The sequence below is a fragment of the Rutidosis leptorrhynchoides genome, chromosome 10 (assembly GCF_046630445.1).
Source record: "Rutidosis leptorrhynchoides isolate AG116_Rl617_1_P2 chromosome 10, CSIRO_AGI_Rlap_v1, whole genome shotgun sequence".
Classification (NCBI taxonomy): domain Eukaryota; kingdom Viridiplantae; phylum Streptophyta; class Magnoliopsida; order Asterales; family Asteraceae; genus Rutidosis; species Rutidosis leptorrhynchoides.
In genome coordinates this window covers 330,678,552-330,705,318 of record NC_092342.1, presented here as the reverse complement: position 1 = coordinate 330,705,318, position 26,767 = coordinate 330,678,552, and the positions used below count along the sequence as shown (strand labels likewise).

Here is a 26,767-nt window from a genome sequence, read left to right as displayed (position 1 = left end):
TTTAAATTGTTAACATCAATTTCACTTTCTAATGGTTCTAATCCAAAATCCAAATTTGAATCAGGAACACAAAAATGGTAAGACATCTTAGAATTGCAATCATAACCAAGATCTAACACCATTTTTCTTATCTCATTAATACTAAATGTATCACCTGCAACTAAGACAAAATAATTTATCTTTCCATTAACATAATCCCTACATGGAGGATGAGTAAAATGGCCACCATGATATAGTTTGATTGTAAACAATCCAGGATATACATCTACATGTAACATAATAAAATGAAAATATTGATCATAATCAATGAAACAGTAAAATCAGTTTTATAAAAAAAAAAAAAAGAAACGTTGAATAACATATCTTACCATATAGGTTGTTGACATCAAATGAGTTTAATTGGTCTCGCATCTGATATAAACTAGAATCCATAGCTTGATTATTAGGGTTTGTGGTTATGAAGCATGAAAAAAGGAATAGTCGTTTGGTTTTTTTGAAGGCTAATAGTATACTATCGATTGGAATTGGAATGGCTATAATATGGAACAAATAATTTGAACGGACCAAAATGCCCTCACAAGCATGCCACATGACAGACATTAACAGTTAAAAAGTGACGGCAGTTTTAGTTGGGTACTACCCAGGATTGTGATCCAAAGTTCAGGTACTAATCAAGCAAAAAAAAAACCATAGGTGCTGTGAGGAAAATTAGTACAAACCACAGGTACTATCGGCGTAATTTTTTCTTAACTCTTCGATAAATTTAGATAATCATTTAGCTTAGATAGATACTATGCCACATTAATAATAAATGATTCAAATTCAATACATCTGCAGCGGATGGTGAATTTGACATCCCTTATTATAGGTGAAAGTACAGTTTACATTTACATTAGACCATTCCCAATGGTGTCTTATACACCATGTCATCAAAAATGTCACATAAGGGCGCCGACGGCATTGGTGCCGCCCTCGGCCGCCCTCAACCGCCCTCGTCACCATCGTCCTGAAAATTTTCATAGATAAGCATAATTGAGGACGGAGACCATATATAATTTAATGAAGTTTAATGAAGTTGGTATGGGGCCTTTACCTTTACTTATTGTATTTTGTTAAGGTTAAAAATAAAATAGAAGATTACTTTCAATGGAGTTTAATGGAAGTGGGTATGGTGATGATACAGAGGAAAAGGGAAGAAGGGAGTGGGTAAGATTTTTTTTTTTCCTTTTTCTTTTTTGACTTTAATGAAGTGGGTATTATTATTATATATTTGTTATAATTCAGTAGGCTTATAACTACCTTTAGTGGCCTATTAACTACTTAAATATATAAGAACAAAGAGAGAAGAAATATTGATATTGATATTTCAAGAGAAAATGGTACACCATTAAATGGCTACCATACATGCCTATTTATAGTGTACAATATTACTATGCAAGCTATACAAAGTTGACTACAATTTATCATCCATATGACTTTTTGTACTCATATTATAATACTCCCCCTTGGATGATCAATTTTATTATAGTGCAACTAGTACTGTCTCATTAAAAACCTTGCTAAAGAAAAACCCAGTGGGATAAAAACTTTAGTCAAGGGAAAAAGAGTGCAGTATAGAGTTGACTCCCCCTCAAGTAGACATCGTTGAGTCGTCACATATTTTGAACTTGCTTCATGCCAATATTGTGAACGTGTGTTCTGAAAACAGCGGTTGATGGTGCTTTGGTATAAAGATCAGCAGAGTTGTTGATTGAACGTATCTCATTTTAATCTGTTGTCTTTTACGAGATCTTGAGTATATGAGAAGAATCTGAGATTTTCATCTGAAACTGTATCATCTAAATCTTTTATGTACAAGTTTAGCACATGTGATTTGTCTACAGTCTCCTACATGGTTTGCTCAAACCCTTGTTTCAATTCCTATTCCATTTTAGTCTTTTTTGAGCCTTAAGACCGTCGATGGCTTTGGCACCTCGTCAGTATTTATATTTTGTTCTGTCACTTTTGATACTCCTCTTTCATTTGTATTATGCAAGCTGCATTATCTTCATATATAGTTGTTGGTGAAGATAGTTGTTGGTCTTTTATAGCGTTCTAGTCCACAAGAATCAATAATAATTTGTGTCATTGATCTCAACCAAACACATTTTCGAGTAGTTTCATATAATGCAATCACTCGTCATGATTTGATGATGTTGCAACAAGTGTTTGTTTTAAGAACGCCATGATTTTGTTGTACCTCCTTTTAGGAATACATATCGAGTTTGAGATTTATCTTTATGAGGATTTGATGAATGACCTGCATATACATAATCAACCAAATCTTGTTTTGAAGCGTTAGAATAAAATAATTTTAAATCAGCAGTTTCTCAAGGGTATCAAAATATGTGTTTATCCCATTCCAATGTCTTTTTGTAGGGGCTGAGCTGAACCTTGTCAATAAATTAACTGCAAAAGAAATGCCAGGTCTTGTACAATTTGTAAGATACATAACAGCCCCAATTGCACTAATATATGGAACTTCTGATCCGTTAATATCTTCATGATCTTCACGGGGATGAAATGGATCAGTGTCAATATTGAGTGATCTAACAACCAATTGGCTTTATCTTTAAAAATGTTTTAAAATCTTTTCAGTATAAGTTATTTGATGTACAAGTAGACCATTACGCATATTCTCAATTCGCAATCCAAGGCAATACTTGATTTTTTTTTCAAGATCTTTCATTTAATTTTTATTTTTATTTTAGAAGTTGAATGATTTCATAGATCTCTTTATTTGTTCATATGATGTTATGATCATTGACATAAACAACTTACAATCACATATCCGGATATTGTTTGCTTAATAAGAACACATGTTCAAATAAGATTATTTGTATACCCTTTGCTTATCAAGTAATCACTTAATCGGGTATACCACATGCCACCCGATTATTTTAATCCCATATAAAGACCTTTATGATTTAATGGAATACATTTCCTTGGTTCATTAAATGCTGTTGATACCTTAAACCCTTTAGGTATCCTCATATATATATATCACTATTAAGTGGTCCATATATATAAGTAGTAACAACATCCATGAGATGCATTTTTAAGAAACTGCCACGTTGATGAAGTATCTAAAAGTAATTGTATCTATTACAGGAGGATAAGTTTTCCTCATAATCCATTCCTGGTCTTTGAGAGAAATCTTGAGTTACAAGTCTGACTTGACCTTGTAAGTTCATTTTTCATATTTACTTTTTGAATTAAAATTCATTTGTATCCCATACGTTTCACATCTTTAAAAGTGATAACTATTGATCCGAAAACTTTTCTTTTATTGAGCGATTCAAATTTAGCTCGTATCGCTCCTTTCCAATGATCCCAATCATGTCTATTTTGACATTCCATGATAGATTTTGGTTCTGGATCATCATCATCATTCATGATGTCATATACAACATTATATGAAAATATCTCATCAAAGTTTTTCATTTCATTTCGGTTCCATAATATTTTTGAATGTACATAACTGATTGAAAATTCTGTATTGACATCATCAATCTCCTCTGCAGAAGGAGTATTGATTTATGGTTCTTCTTGAACATTTTCTTTTACCTCATTATCAGCTGATTTTATTTTTTCAAGGATTTTTATCATTGGAACCAATTGGTCTCCCACGTTTCTTGCGTGGCGAAGACTCATGAGTTACATTATTACCAGCTTTTGGAATTTCAATTCTAGCTTAAGCATTTACTGTTGGTATATATGATTTAGTCACTCCTTTTTGTATCTGTAAATGCATCAGGTAATTTATTTGCAAGTTCTTGCATATGCATTATTTTGAACTTTCTTTTCGCATTCTTTTGTGCGATGATCAAGATACATTAATTTATGTTTACACCATGAAACATCTTTTTCTTTATTTTTCATTTCTCCCCCTAATCTAGGGAACAATATTTTATTAAAGTGACAATCAGCAAAACATGCTGTAAAAACATCACCCGCCATGAGTTCAATATATCTTATAATTGAAGATGTTTAATATTCAATATATATATATATATATATATATATATATATATATATATATATATATATCCTCATCCTCCTTTGAGGAACCATTTTAGTGCGTTGTGGCTATGCAACTAGAACATATACTGCATAATCAAATATTCTAATGGTGGGAAATATTTGGCTCTCGGCTAAAATCAAGTTGTAAGAGAGAATATTTATGACTTGCACTTGGTTTAATGCGAATTAATGTTGCATCATGTAAATTTACATGTCCCCATATAAATATTGAGAGTTTTGTACTCATTACCAATTGTCTAGTTATTAGCTGCAAGGGTTTATCTATTGATTCAGCTAAACCAATTTTTGAATGCACATAAGCAACTGGATGTTCAACAACAATCCTTATAGACGTATAATAATCATTTAATGCTTGAGATGTTAACTCACCAACATTATCAAGTCTCATCATTTTAATGGTGTAATCAGAATAATGTGTTCTCAAATTAATAATTTGTGCAAAAAACTTTGCAAATGCCATATTACGGCTTGATAACACACAAACATGAGACCATCCGCTAGATGCGTCTATTAGAACCATGAAATATCAAAATGGTCCACATGATGGATGAATTGGTCCATATATATATAACCTTGAATTCTTTCAAGAAAACATTGGTGATTCTTTCTCAATATTCTTTTCATTAATCACCATATGCGCTTTTTCATTAATCACCATATGTGTTTTTCATTAATCACCATATGCGCTTTTCATCATATATCCTTTTCACCATTTGCGCTTTTAATCATATGCGTTGCGCTTTTCATCATATGCACTTTTGATCATATGCGCTGCGCTTTTTATCATATGCGCTTTTAATCATATGTGCTGTGCTTTTCATCATATGCACTTTTCATCATATGCGCTTTTAATCATATGCGCTGCGCTTTTCATTATATGCGCTTTTTAATCATATGCGCTGCGCTTTTTATCATATGCGCTTTTAATAATATGCGCTTTTTAAAGTCATTTTTCGTAGTTTTATTTTATTTTATTTACATATGTGTTTTGAGTAGAACGTGTTTGATGATTTTCTCGCTTACCTACCAATCTACTTGTGTTCTGTAGCTATCTCTTCAAATTGAATTAAGAAAATACAATTTGCGTCCGATCTACATTCAATTAGGTGGTGTCTGTTTTTTAGTTTGAAGACCTTATCATGTCTTATGTCTGCGGGTGGGCAGACGTTTTAGTTTCATACCGTTTGCTTTTTTTTTTTTTTTGCAGATATAAGACAAAATAAGATCTTTTTATGTCTTCCAAATAGAAGCTCCAAAATATTGCTTCTAAATTCAGAAGCTGTTTTAACATTAGCATTGATCTGTATAATGAAAACGATTTTGTAGCTATATTCACTTACCCCGTAACATATTATCGACAACAAACACCCACCTGCCCCCATATGCGAAAACTTGGAGAGATGCTTATAAATAGCTTGTCTAAAAATGATTGAGAGGCTCGAGTATTGATTCGTATATTATTTTAAGCTAATATCCTTTTTAAAGGCTTGATATGATGAGTAATTTTTTTTCTTTATACTACTGTAGAAGAAATGTAGAAGAGAAGCACAAAGAAGATAAGGTGTGATGTATATGAGATAAATAATAGGGAGTAGTATTTATGGCCTTCAACCTATCCACGTAGTCATTTTTATTTCCTACAGAAATTGACTTTTACATTCATTGTACATAAGTACTCCGTAATATATAAAGTTAAGTATAAGTTGGAACTGTATTAATTGGAAAAATGTTTTTGAAACATGTGATAAATTTAATATTATTGTGTGTACTTTGTCACAACCCAACATAAGTCCGTGACAACTTTCTAACTAAACAATGTTAATTTTTAGATAAAAACCAAAAGATAAAATAATTTAGGATTTAAAAAAAAAATTTAGCAGACATAAAAACAAACAGTCTTCAGTCTTTAACATACAGATCTTCAGGCCACATCTTATTTACAGACATGGTCCGCAGATCTTCAGACAAAAACATCTAAAAAAAAAACAGCACCTTAGTGTTTGAAAAATAGTTGCGTGAAAAACATAAATTGTACAAAACAGTATAATGATAATGATGTGGGTCATTTTAAAGTGGTTGAGTCTAAGTGCCTAACAGTTGGATCACATTTTAGAGTTAAAAGTTGTTAATGCATTAGTTAATTTAGTCTTTTTAGTTAGTATGTCTTTGTCGGTATATAAGACATAAGAAACCAATATAATAATAAAAATATTTTCGATCATTTTATACAATCAATTACTAGTTGAGAGTTGGTCTCAATTTATACTAACATCATTATTATTATTCTTATGTTTACATATTTTCAAATTATGGCTTAACATATCAAATATATATGGTCTTATTCAGTCACACCTTTTGACGGTCAAACATTAGAATGTCACCCTATTGTTTAGCTTTGCTTAACCCCTTTATGGAACATGGGTTGGACTTTTTTTTTTTTTTAATTAATGTTCTTAAATGAAAACTTGTGTTCACAGCTGTGAATTTATGTGCTTATCGTCTTTTTCTATGTATTTTAATCGCAAAACATAATTGCTGTTTTTTTTTTTTGGTGCAGTTACTCTTTTCTCTACCCTTGTTTGAGAAAACCAAACCTCCTAACGAAGAATATGTTATTGCTGTATGGGCTCCAAAGGTTAATGCTTGAACCTGCCCTAAACTATAATTCCAGTAACTCATTTTCTGAACTTATCATCATAAATGTTATATAACATAAATATAAATGTTAGTGAAGTTAATAAGAGTTAGATTACAGAAATATAATTCAGGCGGTATAACCGACCATATATAACTTAAATAACATCAATATATATGTTAGTCAAGTTAATAAAAGTTAGATTACAGAAATATAATTCAGGCGGTATAACCGACCATATTTAAATAACATAAATATAAATGTTAGTGAAGTTAATAAAAGTTAGATTACATAAATATAATTCAGACGGTATAACCGACCATATATAACTTAAATAACATGAATATAAATGTTAGTGAAGTTAATAAAAGTTAGTAAACATAAATGATAGTTAGGTGACAGTGTCGACCATATATAATTTAGGTGGCAGAGCCAACCATATAATAAGAACAATACAAATGCACTAAGAACTTAATAAAAATTAGTAGTTCAAAATGTTAGTAGTCCAAAACTTGATATATTAGAGTCTGAAAATTATTAATAATTTCATACCTTGATTAGTGACTCGTGATCGTTTGAGATATCCTTTGATTACACTAAGCTCTTCGTGCTGATAACGTGTTATAATTTAGTAGGCTTATAACTACCTTTAGTGGCCTATTAACTACTTAAATATATAAGAACAAAGAGAGAAGAAATATTGATATTGATATTTCAAGAGAAAATGGTACACCATTAAATGGCTACCATACATGCCTATTTATAGTGTAAAATATTACTATGCAAGCTATACAAAGTTGACAAAAATTTATCATCCATATGACTTTTTGTACTCATATTATAACAATATTAATATTATTATTAAATATTAATAGTCTGTAGCTAGAAAGATATGTTTAATTTTATGTTATGTTTTATGAGAAATATTCAAATGAAATCAAATTTTAAGTTGAGATTCAAGGGACCAATCAGAGTGCGACACGTGGCGCGATAATCACATGTGATTGAAAAAAAAGTTAAAAAAAAATGTTTCAAAAAAAAAAAAATTTCGAAAAATTAAAATTTTTTTTCCCGAAATTTTTTTTTTCCGAATTTTTTTTTCAATTTTTTTAATCACATGTGATTGGATTTAACATGCAGTAAATCACATGTGATTCTGCATGCCAATCACCTGTGATTGTAAAATCCAATCAAATGTGATTCTGCACGTCAAATTCAATCACATGTGATTGAATATTGTTTTTTTTTATTTATTAAAATGACGATTTTCAGTTAATTTGTACTAAAACCTTTAAACACCAAGTTTTTGATCAAATTACCGAATTAAAGTCTGAAATTTTGAAGATATGATCACGAAACGCTAACAAACTTGATCAAATCATCAAATTAAAGTCGCTTTCCGGTTGAAATTTTTTTTTTTTGAAAAAAAAATTTGAATTTTTTTTGAAAAAAAATTATGAATTTTTTTTCCAATCACATGTGATTGGATTTGACATGCAGAATCACATGCGATTCTGTTATACAATCACATGTGATTGGGCTTTACAATCACATGTGATTGGATTTGAATGATAAATTTTTTTAAAAAAAAGTAAAAAAAAAAATTTTAAAAAAGAATAAAATTTTTTTTTTCAAAAAAAAATTATTTACATTTTTTTTTTAATTTTTTTTCAATCACATGTGATTGTTGCGCCACATGTCGCGCTCTGATTGGTCCATTGGATCTCAAGCAAATTATTAGATTCAAGGGATTACAACTCTATGTTTTATTTATATAGGAAAATGTAAGCATATTCATGTTTTCTAATACAGGTTTAAAAAAATTAGTACATGTATAATTATAATATTTGTTAGTTAATAATAATAATAATAATAATAATAATAATAATAATAATAATAATAATAATAATAATAATAATAATAATAACAACAACAATAATAATAATAATAATAATAATAATAATAATAATAATAATAATAATAATAATAATAATAATAATAATAATAATAAAATTTGAGGAAGTATGTCATGTTTAGCAATGGTGTGTTATGAGAGTGTTATGGAAGGGAGTGGTGAGAAAGGAGGAGAGAGAAAGCTGATGTGGCGCTGAGGAAATGCCCATGACGGCATCATGGTTGGAAATGGTCTTAGTGATATCATACAAGAAGAATTCAAAGAAAACGTGTTACAGAATGTGTATTTGTGAATCCTTGCAAAGTAGGCCATATACTCATGGTCAAATGACTACACATGCAATTAATTCAGAATTAGTTAGAGGAATTTGAGTATAAATTCAAAATTGATTGAATTAGAGTACGTGGTGCAATGAGGAATTTTCGAATGCTTAAACGGTTGAAAAATTAGTTAGAAAATATGTTTTTCACAAACTTTGGACGCTAGTTAATATATGAGCAAGTGATATATATTAACAAGTATTTAATGGGTTTTGAAGTCCCTGACATTGGGCTTTAAAACGGACTAATATGTATCGAAAACAAATTACTGATAAATGAAATATCGGATCTCAAAGTTGATTATTTGGTGCACGGGAGATGGAGTTGATCCCACATCGCCCAAAAGCAATGTTTTGTGTGGTATATAAGTGTTTGCCTATAGGTCATATAGGTTCCATTTCTCCTATGTGCACGACCAAGTGCTATGCTAAACATCATTTTTCCTACTGCAATCAAAACTTTATATACTCTCTCCCAAAGTGAAGTTGGTGGGGATTGAACTTGGGTCTCCTTTGGAGATCCCCAACCACTCAACTACCTTTTTGGGGTTGATGCGGTTGGTACGTTGAGTCACTACAAAACTCTAAGTTGGTGGGGATTGAACATGGGTCTCCAAAGGAGATCCCCAACCACTCAACCACCCTTTTGGGGTTAATGCGGTTGGTACGTTGAGTCACTACAAAACTCGTTTAGTTGCTGACGGTCATAGTCATATATACTATTTCGAACACTTCGTTACTTGACCTAACCGAACCCTCCTATTCCCCCTTCATCGACTATCGAAGTTTAATGGGTTGGTACGTTGAGTCACTACAAAACTCGTTTAGTTGCTGACGGTCATGGTCAGGATACTTGTTCAGTGTCTTACATTTACGAGACCGGATCTATCTTATGTTGTACAACGTAGTTGTTTATTTATGCACGATCCTTTGGAGCCCCATCTGTCACCTCTTAAGAGGATCCTTAGTTTCTGTTAACCTTTTTTGGATATTATGAAATAGAAGTTATGTGATGCTCACTTACTATACTCATTAGTCATTAACTCATTACCAGTTGCTTTGAAATACTGTAATTCAAAAGACAATTATGCAAATATTAGGAACAACTAACATGGTACACAAAAGGGTGAACAATTTCTATCCCTTTTAAACTAAAAGTACCTAAAGCCAACATAAAAAAGGCATTTTCAAATATAATTTATACAATTAGTCAATAACTATTTCTGATAACCCTGCAAAATGTTGATGTCCACAACCTTCCTTTCTGAAGCTCCTGCAACAACCACCTACATTCATCTTTTCGAACTCATGGTTCTCGCAACAACGTCTTACCATTTTCCTTAATTCCTCTTCATTAGTGTACTCTTTTACATGACCATGGCTCGAATGGCTATGCGTTTCATGACTCGAGTGGCTTTTCTTGTGAGTTATTTGATCATGACAGCAGTTGTTTTGCAAATTAACTATATTTATGTCACAACTACGACTCCTAATATGCGATTCCATATCCGAATTCTTGTTATCCAGCACTTGTATGATCCGATCAGAAGCTTGATGATCCTCATGACCACAACCACCATGGATTTTTTTATCTTCTACTTTGTGCTTGACCTCATTAACCTCATTATCAGAATGACCACAACAATTATGTGTTCCTTTTATGTCTTCAACCATGTAATTTACCACATGTGCATGCTCATGTTCATGTTCATGTTCATGGTCATGGTCATGGTCATGGTCATGATCATGAGCACATAAAGCAATATTTTTTCCTTGTCCACATTGCTTCAATTCTTGCGCCAAATTTTTGACCTCATGTATGTGGTTATCATGAACACAATTATGTCCATGTGTGTCTTCCCTCTCATGTTTTGCGTGATTCACCTTATGTGCATGACCATCATGAGCACAACAACTATGTTTATCCTCTATACTTTGTACATACTGTTTAGGTTCTTGTTCCTTATGCTCATGGTCACAACAGCCTTTCTTTTGACCAACATCTGAAGACTTTTTGGAATGACAGTGTTTACGATGAGTATGTGAAGAACCCGAATGGTGTTTTGTACTTTTTGAAACGGTTGTCGTTCTTAATAAAAGCATGCTGTTTAAAATGACTATCAAACAGGTTCCAACATCTGCTAAAACGGCCGCCCAAACTAGTGGATGGCCCGCAATAGCCAAGGCAATTATAGCAACCTTGGTAATAATAGCCAAAAATATATTTTCAAATATTTTTCTTCGGGTTTTTCGTGCTATCCTCACTACAATCGGGATTTTTCGTATATCATTCGACATCAAAATCACCTGCCCAGTCTCGGTTGCAAGCGCTGATCCCGAAATCCCCATCGAAATCCCAATATCTGCAGTCGCTAACGCAGGTGCATCATTGATCCCATCTCCAACCATTGCAGTTGGAGCCATTTTTTGAAAATCTGTTATAAATTTTGCCTTATCTTGTGGTAATAGTCCTGCGTGTACTATCTCTAACGTCTCGCCTAACTGCACAACAAATACTAAAATAAGTACAATGTATACAACTAATAACAGACATGTCTGGCATTCGAAAATTACCTGATTTTGTGCATGATTGGCTGCAGACTGACAGTCTCCTGTTAGCATAGCTGTTTTTATACCCATTGATTTGAGTTCTTTAAGCGCTTCTTTTGCACCCGTTCGACATGAATCAGAGAGACTAAAAACTCCGGCAAGTGCGGTCCCTACAAAAATGTACCCGGTGGACCTTCCTTCCATGTTTACATGCACCTTATCCCAAGCTGGATGTACATAAAAAGTACTGATTAATATCACATTTAATATTTTTATGAGTTTTTTCTTGTTCGGGTTACCCGGCAAGGCGAGTTTTTAACTCTGTACGCTGACTATCCGGAACAGTCCGTCAACGTCTCCCAAACCTTCCCTGACCACCCTATTTGAACCTGCAACCGCTCGAAAGGAATACAGGGCCTAACCGGCCTAACCACTGGGCTATCTTGGGATGGTTTGGGAAAATACTCACAAAACAAATGAGGAAAATACTAACCATGTGAATAGCCTGCTCTAATCGCGATCTTTTGGTTCCCGACATACACATTTTCCCCTTCAATTTTCCCATAAATTCCTTCACCCGGATAATTTTCAAATTCCTCAACGTTGTCTGGTTGGGCTGTGACAGAATGAGACTGCGCATAGTCTATAAGCGCTGAAGCCATAGGATGACTAGACTTACTCTCTATACTCGAAACCCTAAAAATTTTAAGCCAAAATACACTCTCATGTAACAATAATATACAATATCAACTAACAAAAAAACCGACTAAAGTGTGAGTCAATAAATTACCAGTACAACAATTTGTCTAAACTGACGTCGTCTATTAGTGACTGAAAGTTTGAAACTGAGAACTCTCCTTTAGTGATCGTCCCCGTTTTGTCAAACGCAATGATTTTAACTTTGGATAATGTTTCTAAGTATTCCGCTCCTTTGATGAGTAGTCCGGTAGTAGCTGCCTTTGTTAGCGCACAGAAGGTAGCAACAGGTGTCGACAGTATGAGTGCACAAGGACACGAGCTTACTAAAACTACTAGCGCCAAGTGATACCATTCGTCTAAATTGTGAAGTTTTAAAGAAGCTGGTACTGCAGCCAAGCAGGCTGCTACAACAACAACAGCTGCAAGAACATAAAGAAATGGTGTGTCAGCAATTAACTGACCCGCCCATTTTAACACTAGTAATAAGAGTGATGCTGCAACAATTAGCAGGTTTTACCTGGGGTGTAGTATTTTGCGCATTCGTCTATGTATCTTTGAGTTTTGCATTTTTTGTTTTGAGCTTCTTCCACAAGCTTAGCCATTCGTGCGACTACACAATCTTCTGCTAGGACAGTAGTGTTTATGCTAATGTAACCTGAAGAAATATAGTCCATTAAAGAGTTAGCATATAAATCACATACTATCCTTATACTTTGACTTTCATAGTCAAAGGAACCATTTTTAAATCAGTAATTATTATCAGAGACTCCTACACATCCTGAAAAAGAATTTGGAAGTCTATACCACATTACATACTATCATGTGGGTAATAATCATTACTGGAAGATACTACAAAAAATTAAACATTTTTAAACATGAAGATTTAAGTGTTTGACTTCATAAAGTCAATGCCTACCATTTAGATTTATTGTGCCAGCCCAAACAGTGGAATCTACTTGTTTCGATACAGGAAACGACTCTCCAGTTAAAGATTTTTCATCAACCTCACATTTCCCTTGAACCACAATTCCATCAATCGGGATACAATCTCCCGCCTTAACTGCAAGCTTAGTGTTGACCATGACTTCACTAGCGTTGACTTGTTCACCGTTGCTGGCCAATACTGCTTTTTGTGGAGCCATGTTCATTAAAGATGACATTACCGCAGTTGCCTGCAAATATAATTTACCTTATCATTGTCAGATATTAGTACTCTTAAATACTTAATTAGTCTCTCTTTACGTTATAATTAAAATATAGAGGCTGTATTGAACCTTGTGACTAGCCCTTGACTCGAGCCATTCTGCTGTAGTGAATAAGAACACAATTGTTCCTGCTTCCCAGTAATCTTTTAAAAAAATTGATCCCCCAACTGCAAATATGGTTTGGTTTATCAATACTAAATCTTCAATACAAATAATAAGCTTGGTTATAGAAAAGAAAACATCTAAATACTAAATTTTAATCCTATTTAATAGGTGGTGTTTGTTTTGCAGTCTAAGGATCTTATTATGTCTTATGACTAAGCTTGGAGATTTCGGATGAGATCTCGTTTGGACATTTTTAGGAAGATCTCGGCACCTCGTAAAAATCTCGGGGAGATCTCGTATTTTGACTTACATTGACTTTTTAGGTTTTATAATATAGATATATACAAATAAATCAATCTATGCATATTTATATACATTTTTATAATATTTTACAAGAAAATCCAGGAAATGAGCGAGAAAATTCGAAAATTACGAGATTTAAAAGAAAATTTGAGAAACGACCGAGAAATTTCGAAAAGTCGTGGCTTTGACCGAATTTGACCCCGTTGACCGAGAAATCTCGGAAGATGGACATCTCGTCTCGGTGGCCTTCCAAAAACGAGATCTTAAAGAGATCTCGGGGAGAAATAAGGAGATTTACAACACTGCTTATGACTCCGCGCCCGCAGACGTTTTTACCGCAGACTGTTTGTTTTTCTAAAAACATAAGATAAAATAATGTCTTATTCTGTCTGCAAATTCGCAGACATAAAAATATGCTTGTAAGTGCCGCAAACAGGATTAAGTTACTTTGCATATATAAAAACAAACAGTCTTTATTATTCAAAATAAAAACCTTTAGGCTACATCTTCTTTACATATATGTATCTTCAGACAAAAACATCTTAAAAAACAAACTAACACTCATTATTCTACAATTAAACCCTAAACTATATGGTTTTGCTTGATTTTTAACGAGATGTCAGAAAAATAACAACTATTTGGTTTTGCTTTGTTTACTGATGACATTTATAAAAATAATTAAGTGCTAATTTCCTCCAAAATATGTATAAAATGAATTTCATTTAAATTTCAAATATGTAATATACTCAATGCAACTGTGTGTTTATATATAAAAGATTTACAAGTGTACCTGCAATGAGCATGAGGGTGTTTACGTCGAGTCTGAAATTGCGTAACGACGCAACAGACTTCAATACAATTGGAATAATGCCGACTGCAACAGCTGCGAGTGCTAGCCACTTGAACGGCGAATAAACGTAACTCAAAAACGACAACAAAAGCAGAACACCACAAGCAACAGCAAACGGACTTGGCCATTTGTTCCGATAGTTTGTTTCTCCCTTTACTCTAACATTAGCTTCTAATCGCGCTTCATTTAGCGCCTTAACTATAACAAACACAAAAACACATATTAACGTAGAGTTTAACCAAATATATATGTCGCATGTACGTCGTCTAACAACCTAATTTGATTCTGACTAATAATAAACTTAGATAACAATTAAAATAATCTACTTGTTTGATAAAAGTTATGGATATATTTTAGTTTTGAATGATTTAGCATTTACTTTTTTGTCGTTCAACATAGTTAATAGTTAATAGAATATCTTAATTTTGAATGGTTTAACATATATTTTTTTGTCGTCCAATATCATTTGTCAGTCATTCACTCATTTGTTGGAAACAGACGACTAACTTATTCATTGTTTTGTATTTTAAGAGTGACATTATTGATGTAAAAAAAAACTTTCTACTAGTAGTGTGACACATAATGAAACAAGTGTGATTGGTCCACTAACTACCCATACTTAGGGTCCACGACCCATTAGCAACGTGCCAAAATTTGATTTTGAAAATATATTATACATAGATCTAAAATAGAAACAAATATACAACCTCTTACGATGTATGTTCTAAAACTAACGATGTTATGGTAAAATGAATAATATATTAAAAAAAAAAAAAAACAGGAATTAAACTAATACGCTTGATGTGCTTAATAAACATGTGAAGCTTTCAATTAACTATCATTTTCATGTGATGTATAAAGTTTATGCAATGAGTTTTCATAAACCACTTTTATCTATTTTTCGATTAAAGATAAGAGGTTCTTAAGCGTTAAATCTTGCTTTCGACCTCCTTAATCTTCATAATTAGTATTTTAAAAGTCGTTATGCAATCTCCATCTACTTTAATGTACTTTGTCGGTAATCTTTATAAAAGTTTAGTTATGAGCTTAACATAATTGTTGAAAAAGGTAAACTTTTCTTGTATGGTTATTAAAGTTATATAAAAAAACTTTCACCAACTATTTTTAGACAAAGATTAACGTATTTGACATCGGACTTTGTTATTTTCCATTTTCATATATCGTTTCCTTCGCAATTACTAAATGTATCATCATTATAATATAATAATAATAATAAGGATCATCATCATTATAAAGAGTAATAAACACTAACTAAATTATTAAAAACATATATACCAATAGATACCTTAAAATAATATCCTTACAAAAAAGACACATAAAACATAATTAACTAGTGTTCGTACTAGCAAGGTAACTTGAAAACTATACAGCGTACATGATGATTATCGTTATAAATTATACGGAGTATATAAAAAAAAGGACACCTTTTAGACGAATTATTTGGATTATGGGAAGAGCTTAAAACTACAAAAATGTGTTATCAAAAAAATCATGTAGTTAAATAAATAAATAAAACATGATACATTGATTAAAAAAAAAAAAAAAAAAAAAAAAAAAAAAAAAAAAAAACAACTTAGATTAAAGAGCAACTAGTTTACCAATTTGAAGCTGGGAAACAAGAAGTGGATCATGAACGACAATAACGGTTCTCGAAGGAACAATAACAGAAACATCACGAACACCTTCAATCGGTTTAAGGATCTTTTCAATCAAAGGCACTTCACTAGAACAACACACTCCTAAAACATCAAAGTAGCTTTTCTCCATCTTCTTTGTTATATTCTCATTCATCACTATTCGCCTTGTTAATTTAATCAAGATTTAAATTTAAAGTGAAAAGAACAGAGTTTTATACAGGGGAACACAGAGTAGTATGAAGAGGAATGAGAGAACGGGTTGTGATAATTTGTAGTGGTGAGAGGAAATAATATATGGACAAAAATAATTAGATTATGAATATAATGATCCAATGTAGTAATGGAGTCTATGTATGAAACCCATTTATCGTGTTGGGTTCGAATCTTTCTGACTGAAAAAAGTTAAAAAGATATACTTACATTATTATACTAGTACTTCATCCATATCTTGTTTTCCACCGTAGTGTTTTGCTTTTTATTTTACATAAAAGTAGACAACTATAAAATTTTGTTTTCATTAAATTAAGATATAGGTTGAAAATTACATGATTAACATGTGATTTTTGGAGAAAATGAAATTAGTATTTTATATATGTATACATTTACAAATATTTTTGTGAAATACTAATCGACCTTGTGATGATTACAACTAACGTTGATCGACCTTGTGATGATTACTATTGGTGATTTTAGTGTCATCTAACATACATTTTAGTTAGTTGCGATTTCCTTGAATGCAAGAGTTAATTAGTTTTACTTAACAACGGGTTCGGAGAGTATGGAGTACACGCCCGTAAGAGTTGACTACTAACTGACGTGTAATTGCGTCCAAGGGGCAGCACGCTGGCGGGGTCCAAGGGGCAGCGAAATTGCACTATTCGTTACTTAGATAAAGTGCATTCCAACCCTTTCAGCGAATCGTTATACCTTTTCCGGTATAACTGATTTTCCCGCCAAAAATGAAGGGATACACTCTTTCATTTCCTAACTGTTTTCTATAACAGTTTTATGAACGGATTATTGTTCATTCTGCATTTTTTTTTTCATATCAACATAAAACACACATTCTCTTAGATAATTTGATCAGTGATTTCATTGCCAAAAACACTGATTGCGTTCTTGTCTTATCCCTGTAAAGATTTCGTGCAACCGAGGCAATCGTTGGGTCGAAATATTTTATAGAAAAAGTGAATACACGATTCAAGAACGAATTCAGACAGTCAATTCATACCCATTTTCTAACAATTACGACTCACATATATCGCTACTAATGATTACTTTTTAAACATCTAGCTAAATGCCTTTTAACTACGGAGTATACAATGACGTTACGGAATAAGATGAACAATGCACGAGTTGGATTCATAGTATATGCTAATTGCCTAATTTAGATTTCAAAAGATTATATAAATATATAATTTCATTATATTGGTTTGCTTTACTTTAGAATGAAAAGCATCCCTGTTTCTTTATTTGGAAAGAAAGATGAAAAAAAACAAATAAAAAGGTTATTAGTCTGTTATTAGACCAAAATCACATTAACCACGTAATAAAGACATTAGCCTTTCGTGCAAGTTAGTATAACCATGAAAATGCAACTTTAATCACACATTAACTGCGAAACATGTTTTTATTTACCCGAAAAAACAGAAACTCGTATAGAAACGAAAACATTTTTCAAAAACAAAACGTCTTCAACCAATTATACAAATTTGAGACCGATGAGACTCGTACCTAAAAAGAAACTAACTATCTATAACCAAGTCCCACCTAACGAAATCCAAACGATAACCGAGCAAAATACAACAAAACGAAACTAAATCGAAACGAATACCTACAACCTAAAAGCAAAGACACGCGAACATAACAAGAGCATGAATAAAACATATGTGATTGATTTAGAATAAATATGTTTTTTAACGGATGAACTATAAGAAACTAGCAAAACGCTAAACATCGTTCGGAACTCATCTATCATCGTTCATGTTCTTTAACTTCCCGGATTCATGGACTGTTGCAGAGTTATGGCAAACATTCAAGCCGTACGGTGACTTGAGACATGGCAGGAAAAAGACTCAAAAATGGCAAGAAATTCGCATTTGCAAGATTCGGTAACGTCAATAGTAGCGACCAGCTTCTTGTCGATCTAGAAAAGATCACTTTCAGAGGGGTGCAAATCAAAATCTTTAGGGCTGTCGAAAGAAAAGATATTGTGGAGAGAAGAAAAGAAGTTAGCAGAAAGACGAATTATGCCCAACATTATTTCAGCCACACACATAGCCCCAACAACACATAAAGAGATGGTCGCCGTTCTCGTGATGTTAAAAATCATAACATGGAAGACTTAAGAGATTCATTAAATAGGAAACGCGAAGGTAATCACATACATGACCTAAGAGACGAGTTAAACAAGAAGAAACGTGAAGATCTTAGATCCGAAATCAATAACTTAAAGGAAGAGATCCCACGTGGCCCCACAATCAAGCAAGCTGCAGAAGACAGGAAATACAGTGCTGGAAGAACTGTTTGAGTCAAAGTGAAAAACAACAATCTTATGGGCAACTCTATCATCTGTGAAATCTATAGTTTGGATCTAATGTTTCAATTCGATGACTTATGTAAGGCTGAAAGAATGGTCAACTACCAACTTAAATACTTGGGAGGAATGGACATTCTTATTGTCTGTGACTCCAAACATGCAGCTGAAGTTATTGTCAAAAACCCTAGTCACATGATCCATAATGTAAGATCCTGTTTTTGCAGTGGCTTTGAACGCCGTCCAAAAGAGTGGGACGCCGTCCCAGTGTAAAGGGATGGACGCCGTCCAGTATTCTGGACGCCGTCCAGTTGAACTGGCGAGCCAGCTTTTGTGTTTTTGGATATTTAAAAGGGGTAGTTTGGTAATTTCACATTGTGAACGACTTTAAGGCCCTAGATCAGTTTGTGGAGCCTCATTTACTCCATTTACAACCACCAAACCTCTTCCACTTAAATTCTAGAGAGAGAGAGAGAGTGATTCAAGTGTGAGAAAGCTCAAATCGAAGTAGAAGAAGCTTGTTTCGGGTTAGAGCTCGAGCATTAAAGTTGTGATGACCCGGAAATTTCGACTAAATTTAAACTTAATCTTAAATGATTAATGATTTCGACACGATAAGCAAAGCCTATGAAGTTGAATCTCAAAATTTTGAACTATTCAATTACCCTTCGGTTGTTCTCAACGATTCGCGAACCATTATATGTAAATAGATACATATATATACTATAACTTGAAAACGTAACAAAGTTTTAATTACATGATACCATACATTAAACTTATTGGTTTATATATCTATTTGAATATATATGATTTCAAGTTATTTAGTAAACGATAGTAACATTCGTTTATTGATTCGATTGATATTTAGATAAGTTAACTAAAGCGTTTAAGATGAACCAGTTAAACACTAATTTGTTACAGTGTTTTCAAATTGCCACATTACTCAAAATGCTACAGTGTTTTCGAAAATCACTATTTGCTACAGTGAAATTGACTTTGCTACAGTGAATTGCTACAGTAAAAAATGACTTTGCTACAGTAACTTTGCTACAGTAAACACTATTTTAAAATGTATTTCAAAAAAATAGTGAGACGATGATTTATAGAAGTAAATGACCAAAACACTCAAATGTATAAGTTATATTTTGAGAGGTATAATTTAGGGATAATCTAAGTCTATATTTTGACAAGTGTACGTGTTACAAAACGTAAAATGCTAGTTTTCTAAGCGTACGAAAATGCGTTTGAAAATCCGGAACCGGGACCTGAGTCAAGAAGAAACGCCCGACGCAACGGACCAAAAATATCTAGTCTACTATGCACAAGAATAAAATATAATATATAAATAATTATATTAATTATTTATATATTTATATTTATTTTATATTATGTCGACAAGCTAGGAGCCAAAACAATGTGAGCTGTCCCTGGTCCTCATGCGAGTCGTATGGCCAGAAGGCCATTTCCATGCGAGTCGCATGACTCCAGATTTCAGGCCAGGTTCTATAAATTGCAACATTTTCTGCCGAGTAAAGAAAGAAAAAAAAAAACACACACACATATATTACTCCGTATTTATTATTATTATTATTATTATTATTATTATTATTATTATTATTATTGTTATTATTAAGATTAATATTATTATTAATCTTATTATTATTATTAGTAGTATTAATATTATACATAAAATACTACGACGAGGTCTTGAGCGTGTCACTTTCAAAACGAGTTTCCGAGCGAGCTAGAGCTAAGGAAAATATGGGTTATTACCAAGGAGGTTATGGGTAATGTTCGGGGGTATTTTTGTGAAGCAAACCTCGTGTTTATCATCTCCGATGCGTCTACGTGCTTTCCTACAATATTGTATATCAATATTAAACAGTGAGTTCATTTGATCCCTTTTTACATATATTTTTGGGCTGAGAATACATGCGCAGTTTTATAAATTGTTTTACTAAATGGATACAAATACTAAAACTGATTTTGTGTGAGTTTCATATGATCCCTTTTACTCTCTACATTTTTGGGCTGAGAATACATGCAAATGCTTTATTAACCGATATACAATATTTATATGTGTGAGTTTCATTGCTCCCTTTTTAATTGCTTTTGCAATATATATTTTTGGGCTGAGAATACATGCAATTTATTTTAAACGCAATGGATACAAGTACATACTTAATTCTACACCGAGTTTGAACCGAAAATCCCTTAGCTTTGGTAACTAGTAACTGCCGGTTATAAGAACTGGTGGGCGCGAGTAGTAGTATATGGATCCATAGGGCTTGATATCCCCGTCCGAGCTAGAGCGCTAGCCATTTAACGGACGTATGCTATTTGAGAAGCGTACACGTTGGTTTGCGTGTATTATTAAGATGATTATACAAAGGGTACAAATTATATAAGCATTAAAGTTTAGTTACCAGGGTGCTCAATTTTGTAGAACCGATTGATAAACGTTTCGGATGAAACAACTGAAATCTTGTGATCCACCTTTTATGTAAAACCTATTGATAAACGTTTTAAATAAAACAACTGAACTTTTGTAATACACATTGATATACGGATTATGTGTAATATTAAAACTATGAACTCACCAACCTTTGTGTTGACACTTGAAGCATGTTTATTCTCAGGTTTCTAGAAGTCTTCCGCTGTTTGCTTATATGTTAGACAAGCTATGTGCATGGAGTCATACATGGCATATTTTTCAAGGAAACGTTGCATTCACCAAATCATCACCATGTATCTTATTTTGACTGTACTGTCAACGGAAGTACTATTGTAAACTATTATTTACAGTGATTGTCTATATGTAGAAATCATCAGATGTTGAAAACCTTTGATTTAAATATTCATTTATGGTGTGCCTTTTCAAAAGAATGCAATGTTTACAAAACGTATCATATAGAGGTCAAATACCTCGCAATGAAATCAATGAATGACGTATTGTCCATATGGATTTGGAGCGATCGTCACAGTTGGTATCAGAGCGTTGGTCTTAGCGAACCAGAATTTGCATTAGTGTGTCTAACCGGTTATTGTTAGGATACATTAGTGAGTCTGGACTTCGACCATGTCTGCATGATAAAAGTTGTTGCTTATAATTTTTTTGTTATAAATTACCTGCTTATCATTCCTTGTGTGGAAAATTACCTACTTATCATTTGTAGTCTAGACACACCTTATTGCATGGATTGCATGACTAGTGTATAGACAAAATGAATATCTTAGCATATCTGTTACTGTTACCTTTACTTGACAGTTTCCGAAAGTTTCTCCGTAATTTGCGGAACCTTTGTACTATATAAAGGTATTCTATGTAATTAGAATATCATCCGATATCCGAAAATCATTTCACATCGAAAATTCTTTATCTAACCGTATAAGATGAATTCTACAAGTAATTCGAGTTCTTCGGATTCCGATATGAATTTCCACCTGAGTTCCGAAAGTAGTGTAACCGGAATGAATCAACCAATCAGTCATCACCAATTCTGGATGAATTGGGGATGGGTTCGTAATCAACTTAATCAATGGAGACAAGAGGAAGGCGATCCTTTTCATCAACCGAATTCACCTCTTGGTGAGGAACCTGAGGCACTTACCGGCGAACCCGTACGAAACACTATCTTCACCCTCATTTCCAGTATATCTCGCAACGATTATATGATAACCAGAATTTTAAACTTTATTCATCCTCTCGTACCAACCGCCAATCATCCCGGAATAATAGAAGAAGTTAACGAGCTTCGTGCTCGAGTTGTGGCTTTGGAGAATATGATGCACAATTTGCAGGCATCACAGGCAGCACCGGTAGCACCACCAGTACCAGCAGCACAACCAACAACAGTACCAGTACCACCAACAACAACATCCGCACCGTAAACCTTAACCTCACAATCTGTCCCACGAGTATCAACCTCATACGCACCGTAGGCACCGAAGAATACTAATAACCATAAACGATGAAGTATTAATTCATAACTTCCTTGGAGAAATATCCTGCGACGATTATGTAATCTTTAATGTTTTAGAGATTAATCATTTCTAAGTCAAGCTGAAAATCAAATGAGCTTAATATGATATTAACTCATTAAATCCGTATTACATCTGAAGAAATATACATACATATATTTTCATAAAGACTGTAATAAAAATTCTTTTGTACAAAATATTACTTGTGAAATCTTTAACAGGTAGGTAATTCTCGGGAAATATTTAAGTTCACAATTAATATGTTACACTGTACATTCTTCAACTTTGATTCAAAAATTATTAACTATGCTCACAGCGATATAGAATCGTTTCCATACAAATTCAATTACATATTCTGATATTGACGGATCAGAATCCAAGTCAAGATTTAACGGGTGACATCATTTTTAGATCTCTACATCTTTCAAAGCTATACTTTGACTTCAAAAATGCGAAAGATCCTTTAGCATTGTTATTACTGAAAATAACCATGCAATTTCTTTTCAAAGTATCCAGTATTATCACCCATTCAACTAGTCAACGACGACCTTTCAGACTTATAACTTTGGCATATACGTTTTTGTTACTGGGGAACCTTTTATGTTCCACCATATTAGCAGTAAATGTACCAGCGACTCCGTCACTCTGCTATTTGAAACTCTCCGGAAATCACTATATATACATTGAAACCCTATCATATACTCATCCACATCTTGTAACAATAGTTTCCATTCCAACTATCGGGAATTTGCAATCAGTATTTTGAAATCTTGCAGCACGTCTACGCCAACAGTTATATGTGTACATATAACGTCTACCTCCTCAAATTACATACTTCGAATGTGAAGTTTTCGAAAAATACCCCAAACTATGAAACTAGTTCTCTGAAATTGGAACAATGCTGATGAAGCAGCAAAAACTGTAAACGACCTTAACAGTCAAAAGTTTGATGATAAAGAATAGTATGGTGATAAAGCTGAGAAAAAGAGAAGGTTTGAAACTGGAAAACGGATTGAGCAAAGTATGAAGGAGGGCTGTGGATAAATCACAAAGACTAAACCTGCCTTCAAAGAATACAAATGATTCAGTATCTGCTGAAGTCATTAACGAATACCTTGCTACTAACTCAAAATCCGTTACGAACAAATCTTCTTCATCATTCTTCGATATTAGAAATTCTAAGATATCATCGTATCTTTTATTATAAATATCCTCGATATTTCTGAAGATATTTTCATAAGCATTCTTATCTGAAATCATTCATCTCTTCGCGCTATCTGTATTACATCATAAAAGAAACTATTTTAGTTTCTAATTTCTGAAAATTTTGAAAAATGGATGTTTTTGAAGTAGTGTTGGGAACTGAAGCATGAGTTAGTATAATATAATGACACTTGATCAACGTGATTATATTACAGTAAGTCATGCTGAGTTTCTAATGGAACGTGATAAAGGTTCACAGATCCCACCCTCATAATGAACCATGTTACATAACTCTTTTATTCTATTTAACCTCTAAACATATCAAGAAAATATTTTCTTGATGATTTGGTCTTTTCCGGATATTCTGGTAATTTGACAAATCAAGATCGTGCCATTACGATTACCTTCTTAGAACATTAACTATGTTCATTCTGAAATGTATACCTACGAATTCTGGACCATTATTCGCTTGATTTAAAGTCGGGAAGATAAAACAAAAGCATGAAGCTTCAAAATATCAATGAGAGTATATATAAGTAAATTGGAGAGAGTATTAACTATGGATGTCAATAATTATGGAAAGACAGAAGCAGAGACATCGAAATATAAGGGAAGATATAAAACCCAACAACTACCCAGAAATTACAAACCGTGTATATCAATGCGTATAGCAATATAAAGACACGGGAGAATGAAAAATACTATAACCCCAAGGTAATGGTAGAAGAAAATAACTTCCTCCGGTGGTAGATGAAAAAGAAGAATGACAGATATGAAAGTTAGGAGTATATCAAGAATCAGAACTGGATGAAGCATTTTTTTACAATCTTTTGAAAATAGGAAATGAGGAAGAAGATGTAAGAGTGATGAAAATAATGAAACGGAAGAGGTCAATTTATAGCGAAATATCAAACATAGCAATCGAAGCAAATTACGCATTTAATCAAAAGAAATCTTAATTTCCTTAAATTCCGAAGAATCAAATCTTATTTAGATTATGAAGATTTTCTATTCCTTAAATTATGGAAATCAATCGTTAATACGTCAAGAGTTAAGACGAATCTCTATTCTTCATTTCACTCTTTTACGATAACTTCTCTCATACGCTTCGAAAAATCGGATTGTTTTATCCATATTATTTAACGGTGATAAAACTCTATTTATCTACACATATACGGCATGAAAACATTTTTATTGTTAGCCATGACGACCTCACACAAATTTCGGGACGAAATTTCTTTAACGGGTAGGTACTGTGATGACCCGGAAATTTCGACTAAATTTAAACTTAATCTTAAATGATTAATGATTTCGACACGATAAGCAAAGCCTATGAAGTTGAATCTCAAAATTTTGAACTATTCAATTACCCTTCGGTTGTTCTCAACGATTCGCGAACCATTATATGTAAATAGATACATATATATACTATAACTTGAAAACGTAACAAAGTTTTAATTACATGATACCATACATTAAACTTATTGGTTTATATATCTATTTGAATATATATGATTTCAAGTTATTTAGTAAACGATAGTAACATTCGTTTATTGATTCGATTGATATTTAGATAAGTTAACTAAAGCGTTTAAGATGAACCAGTTAAACACTAATTTGTTACAGTGTTTTCAAATTGCCACATTACTCAAAATGCTACAGTGTTTTCGAAAATCACTATTTGCTACAGTGAAATTGACTTTGTTACAGTGAATTGCTACAGTAAAAAATGACTTTGCTACAGTAACTTTGCTACAGTAAACACTATTTTAAAATGTATTTCAAAAAAATAGTGAGACGATGATTTATAGAAGTAAATGACCAAAACACTCAAATGTATAAGTTATATTTTGAGAGGTATAATTTAGGGATAATCTAAGTCTATATTTTGACAAGTGTACGTGTTACAAAACGTAAAATGCTAGTTTTCTAAGCGTACGAAAATGCGTTTGAAAATCCGGAACCGGGACCCGAGTCAAGAAGAAACGCCCGACGCAACGGACCAAAAATATCTAGTCTACTATGCACAAGAATAAAATATAATATATAAATAATTATATTAATTATTTATATATTTATATTTATTTTATATTATGTCGACAAGCTAGGAGCCAAAACAATGTGAGCTGTCCCTGGTCCTCATGCGAGTCGTATGGCCAGAAGGCCATTTCCATGCGAGTCGCATGACTCCAGATTTCAGGCCAGGTTCTATAAATTGCAACATTTTCTGCCGAGTAAAGAAAGAAAAAAAAAACACACACACATATATTACTCCGTATTTATTATTATTATTATTATTATTATTATTATTATTATTATTATTGTTATTATTAAGATTAATATTATTATTAATCTTATTATTATTATTAGTAGTATTAATATTATACATAAAATACTACGACGAGTTCTTAAGCATTAAATTTTAGTTACCAGGGTGCTCAATTTTGTAGAACCGATTGATAAACGTTTCGGATGAAACAACTGAAATCTTTTGATCCACCTTTTATGTAAAACCTATTGATAAACGTTTTGAATAAAACAACTGAACTTTTGTAATACACATTGATATACGGATTATGTGTAATATTAAAACTATGAACTCACCAACCTTTGTGTTGACACTTGAAGCATGTTTATTCTCAGGTTTCTAGAAGTCTTCCGCTGTTTGCTTATATGTTAGACAAGCTATGTGCATGGAGTCATACATGGCATATTTTTCAAGGAA

General features: G+C 32.6%; 1 protein-coding gene across 1 annotated transcript; it reads right to left on the bottom strand.

Moving 5' to 3' along the window:
• Positions 1 to 10,022: 10,022 nt before the first annotated feature.
• Positions 10,023 to 16,554, bottom strand: LOC139873592 (putative inactive cadmium/zinc-transporting ATPase HMA3). The gene is made up of 9 exons (XM_071861529.1): positions 16,284 to 16,554; positions 14,605 to 14,862; positions 13,476 to 13,573; positions 13,118 to 13,373; positions 12,719 to 12,856; positions 12,293 to 12,620; positions 11,996 to 12,198; positions 11,527 to 11,729; positions 10,023 to 11,454 (listed from the first exon to the last, which is right to left on the bottom strand). Exons 1-9 carry the CDS (start codon positions 16,474 to 16,476, stop codon positions 10,159 to 10,161), a joined length of 2,973 nt encoding a protein of 990 aa, XP_071717630.1. The 5' UTR covers positions 16,477 to 16,554; the 3' UTR covers positions 10,023 to 10,158.
• Positions 16,555 to 26,767: the final 10,213 nt, after the last annotated feature.

Excerpts from the sequence above, each read along its gene's own strand:
- LOC139873592 (XM_071861529.1), bottom strand. The coding sequence starts at position 16,476 with ATGAATGAGAATATAACAAAGAAGATGGAGAAAAGCTACTTTGATGTT. Across the intron at positions 13,574-14,604 it reads CACCCTCATGCTCATTGCAG|TTGGGGGATCAATTTTTTTA; the intron begins GTACACTTGTAA and ends CCATATTTGCAG. Across the intron at positions 12,621-12,718 it reads CGCAAAATACTACACCCCAG|CTGTTGTTGTTGTAGCAGCC; the intron begins GTAAAACCTGCT and ends ATGTTCTTGCAG.